The 4,569-nt window shown below is 47.1% G+C and overlaps 1 protein-coding gene across 2 annotated transcripts in view; it reads right to left on the minus strand.

Moving 5' to 3' along the window:
- Nucleotides 1-12: 12 nt before the first annotated feature.
- The window catches only part of GANAB (glucosidase II alpha subunit), a 39,365-nt gene continuing 34,808 nt past the window's right edge, over nt 13-4,569 (minus strand). For both annotated transcript variants that reach the window (XM_042440235.1, XM_042440234.1), the window contains 2 exons: nt 2,798-2,898; nt 13-1,123 (listed from right to left, as the gene is read on the minus strand). In XM_042440235.1, the coding sequence (XP_042296169.1) occupies nt 1,014-1,123; nt 2,798-2,898 (211 nt within the window). In that variant the 3' untranslated portion in view covers nt 13-1,013. The remainder of the gene's footprint in view (nt 1,124-2,797; nt 2,899-4,569) is intronic.

Genomic DNA, 4,569 nt, shown 5'->3' on the forward strand with positions numbered 1-4,569 from the left:
TTGCCCCCATGCCTTTGTTTTTTGCTCTTTCTAGGTCCCCACTGCAGACTAAAAACTTCATTTCACTCCAACACAGAGCTTCATTTTCTGTCCAAACACAACCCGATTCCCCTTCACATGATTTTTTTGTCTAATGTCCCCACCAGATAGCTATATATATATTAAAAAAACAAAACACGTAGAGGTGACAGTGATTCACTGACACCTGGAAACCGCACTCTCTTCAAAGAAATAAAACATTTCTCCTCATCCACAGTATGGGGAGAAGTGAGAAGAAAAAGAATGACAGGTAGGGAACAAAAAGCATAGTAATGGGGCCATAGGGTCTTGGGACCTTATGAGGCAGGTGGCTGTAACCAAGGAGATGATACAGGGGACATGAAAAGAGGGGCATATGGTGGAAGGGACAAGGATGGCTCAACAAAACACTGGAAGATTCTCAATACATTCACCTATTGACAACGAAATGAGACCTGTCCAGTAAATCATTTGGGTTGGTCCAGACATTTGGCCTGGAACTCTAGTCACAAATAGTTTTGTCAAAGGAGAGTTGGGGCTGGAGGTACTACTGAGGAGGCAGGGGACATGACTGGATTGACTAAGGGCATCTACTGTGGAAAGATGCCCTAATGTTGCACTTCTGGAAGAGGGCGAGAGAGAGGGGAGCACCTTTTTTTTAAACACTCCCCTGAAGAAGGAAACCAAATCACAACGAACTCCAACCCGGAGAATCTTCAATTCTACAGCAAATATTGCTAAAATTTAATCTATGGAACCATCTGAAAAGGCCAGAGGCCAAGCCAGAATCAGAGCAGGGAGCAATTGCTGTTCCCTCTCTCTTAAGACATGCCTGTGTGATATGAGACATGGGACCCGAGGCACTACAGATGGGGAGCTACCAGCCTACCCTAGCTACATTCCAGTGAGAGGGGGCCAAGCCAGAACTCCCCAGCACTGCGCAAATGTCTCTCTACCTTCATGCAGCTGACCTCCCCCACCCCTGCCTCGTGCCATTATCGCAGAGAAATGCTCCAGTCTGCCCCAATGTTGACTGCTGGTTTCCGAATGGTTAAAACAGATGTTTCCACCTCGTGGATAAAATCTAGGCGAGTCTCTGCAGCACCTGTATGGGAGCAGGGGAAGAGGAGAAGAAAAACAGAGGGAGACACGACTGAATGAATAGCATTTAGACTTCCCTAAATAGGCTTAACAGAAATAGTTTTCAATATATAGCTGCCTTGCTCAACATGGCATGGTTCCCCAACTTAGCAAGCTGGGGCTACAGCCTCCATCATCCTCAGCCAGGCAAATTTCTCACTAAGTAAAGACTCCTACAAATGCAAAGCTGGTTGACTATGGAACTGCAGTATCGCCAGTCAGATTAGTGGAGTTCAAACTTCTTTTCATTTGTATGACACAGCATTCCAAGCCGATGACATTGAACATGGAGATATATTTCAGCTATAGATTTCTAACTGTGTACCTCTAAAGTTTGACTCACAGCTGATCTCAGTGGTATCAGGCAGAGAAAGATCACCTGCATTTTTTTTATCAGCTGCAAGTGCTGAAGACTGAACCTGGAACTTTACTTCTACAGGGAGGATAGTTGCTCTACTTTGGGGCTACCAGTCTTCCCCGAAAACTAAAATTACTGCAGTCCTGATGGTTCTTAGCAAAAGTCTGGTTGTAAAAGGAATACAGATAGTTATCATATACCAAGTCAAATTGTTTGTCCATCTACATCTGTGACATGCAAAGGGCAGCCTGTACCCATTTCTTTCTTCCACCTGTTTTTGAAAAATGGCTTCTCAGGGTCCAAAAAATGGCTTCTCAGGCTGAGGAGGCAGTAATAGAGAATGGCCTGAAATGGCTAATCTCATCTCTGGATTTTTCTGGAGGTGTGATTGGTCAATTTTAGGCCTTAAAAAATACAGGGGCTTTAAACAAAAATAGCATATGCAGGACAGGTGTGATCTACACAAGTTTAAGGACTCTCCATCACCTGAAATTCACTAACTCATACTGTAGTCTAGATCAGTTACTTAAACTCAGGGCCTCCAAGAGAAATGTGGCAAGGTGGAAAAAGACTATTTTCTCTCAAAAGTGAGGATTTAAGATCCAAATGGTTCTAAATGCTTTATTACCTGTGCAGATAATCAGAATGATCAGATAACAATGTCCTTTATACAAAGCAGTGATAAATCTGATTAGCTAATGAAATGAGCTTATCTGGCTTTTTAATCTGCAAAATTTCTAACTGCACTATCAAAATCAATTTCTTTGGCAGAGCTTAATTCAATACTAAGCCTTGCTAAATCAACAAAATTAGGTTTCACGGGTCCCTCCTTGGATCTCCAGGCCCCTGACCAATGTATTTGCTGAATGCCTCTCTTATAGGTCCTGCTTACACTAACCTGCAGTGGCTAACCAATGTATTAAGTAGACAGGGCTCTTTTGTCACCTTTTAAGATGGAGATGTTAGTGACCAAACCTGGGACTATTGGTATATAAAGCAAGATTGGGCATCTTCTGGCAGTCCATGAACCCATTCCATCTTCTCCCAGACCCTTCATAGCTTATGGCACCCACCAAAGCACTTTTGGTTTCCACCCATCCCTTTTATTTTATTTAACAAAAGGTGTCTATATGTAAGATGTATTATAAAGGAGGGTTCCAGGAGCATTATGTTCTCTTTTTAACAATAAAAACGGGTGGTGGTGGAGGAACAGTTTTGAGGGGAAGTCTCTAAGCGACTTTATGGGCTCTTAGGTTGCTTTTGGTATATGCAATCACTCACCATCTTCTTTGAGGAACACTGCTGCTGGCTTCCCAGCTCCGAGGATCACTACCCGTTCAATCCAAGCCGGAGTTTCAAAGATACCATTTGGATCTGCAGAGCTGGGGAAGGGGAGAAGGAGGAAGTGAAATTACAATATAGGGAAGAGATATATTTGAAAGTATTATGAAGTCAGAAAGAAACTGGTTTATGTCACTGTTTCCCAATCCATGGCCATCCAGATGTTTCAGACTACAATGCTTCTCCAACTATTGATTTCAATGGCTAAGACAGATGGGACTTGCATTCCAAAAGAAGACAGTAGGGTTGGGGAGGTCTGCTATTATGTTCACTGCAATTTTTCTTCGTCTCTATTGCTGTACTGTGGGGGGGGGGGGGGGGGGGGGGGAGGGAGAAGGGGGGTGTTTTGGCGGGGGGGGGGGGGGGTAGTCCATCTAATGTGGGCGGGGCTCCTATTGAGGTGGGGGGGGGCAGGGGGAGGTATGGCGGTAGGAGTAGGGACTTGCGATACAGGGGAAGGAGAGATCGATGCTTAATACCTATCTCTCCTTCCTGTCCCTCTCCTAACCAAAGGGACCTGAGGGTCACTCCAACCATACCACAAACCCTGATTCTGCTCCTGTGCAACGCCAGGTCCATCAAGAACAAGTCCCACATCATTCATGACCTAATTGAGGATAACAACTGTGACCTGGCTTGCATTACTGAGACCTGGCTTGGGCCTGGAGGGGAAGCTGTGTGGGCCCAGGCCCTACCTGCCGGGTACTCAGTGAAGGACCAGACCAGGTTAGGTGGGGGGGGGGGGGGTGTCGCCTTGATCCATAAGAACACCTTGTCTCTTTCCAGGAACCATGCTCGTCAAACTTCCTATATCGAGTATATTTACCTGACCCTGAAGGCCAGAGATAGTCTAGGGATTCTGTTGGTGTACCGACCACCTCGTGCGCTAACAGGCTCCCTTAACGAACTGACACAGCTGGTCTCGGAGGTACTGTTGGAATTGCCCAGGCTACTGGTCCTGGGCGACTTCAACATTCCCCTCACGGCCAGCTATGTTCCATCCGGTGCGGTTCGCGAATTCATGGATACCATGACTTCCATGGGCCTGTCTCAACTGGTCTCGGGTCCAACGCATTCTGCGGGTAATACGCTCGATATGGTCTTTTGTACGAGCATGGAAAGTCCGTGGGCGGAAATAACCAATATTTCCCCCCTGTCATGGACGGATCACTTCCTGGTACAGGCAGTGATCAAGGCTTCCACCCAGATCCCTCCCGGAGGTGGCGGACCTATTAGAATGGTCCACCATCGAAGGCTGATGGAACCCAACAGGTTCCAGGAAGCCCTAGAGGGGCTTATGGTTGGAAATGACGGCGACTCTGTTGATGCCCTGACCGGTATCTGGGATACCGGTCTATCTAAGGCTATACACAGTATCGCTCCCAAGCGCCCTCTCAGGCCTGCTTCCAAACGTAAGCCCTGGTACACGGAAGATCTCCGGGCGAGGAAGCGGGTTCTGCGACAGCTAGAGCACCGCTGGCGGAAACACCAGCGCTTATCCGACAAGACTCTCCTAGACCACCGTTTGGAGGACTACGGAGAGGCAATGCGTGCAGCTAAGAATTCGTTCTATGGTGCACGTGTCGCGTCCGCGGAGTCGCGTCCGGCAGAGTTGTTCAGGGTAGTGAGGGAGCTAACTCAGCTCCCTCCTGCCCCAAACCAGATCCTTGAACCTTCTAAGGCCTGCTGTGACCAGTTTAACAACTTTTTCG

The sequence above is a fragment of the Sceloporus undulatus genome, chromosome 9 (assembly GCF_019175285.1).
Source record: "Sceloporus undulatus isolate JIND9_A2432 ecotype Alabama chromosome 9, SceUnd_v1.1, whole genome shotgun sequence".
Taxonomy (NCBI): domain Eukaryota; kingdom Metazoa; phylum Chordata; class Lepidosauria; order Squamata; family Phrynosomatidae; genus Sceloporus; species Sceloporus undulatus.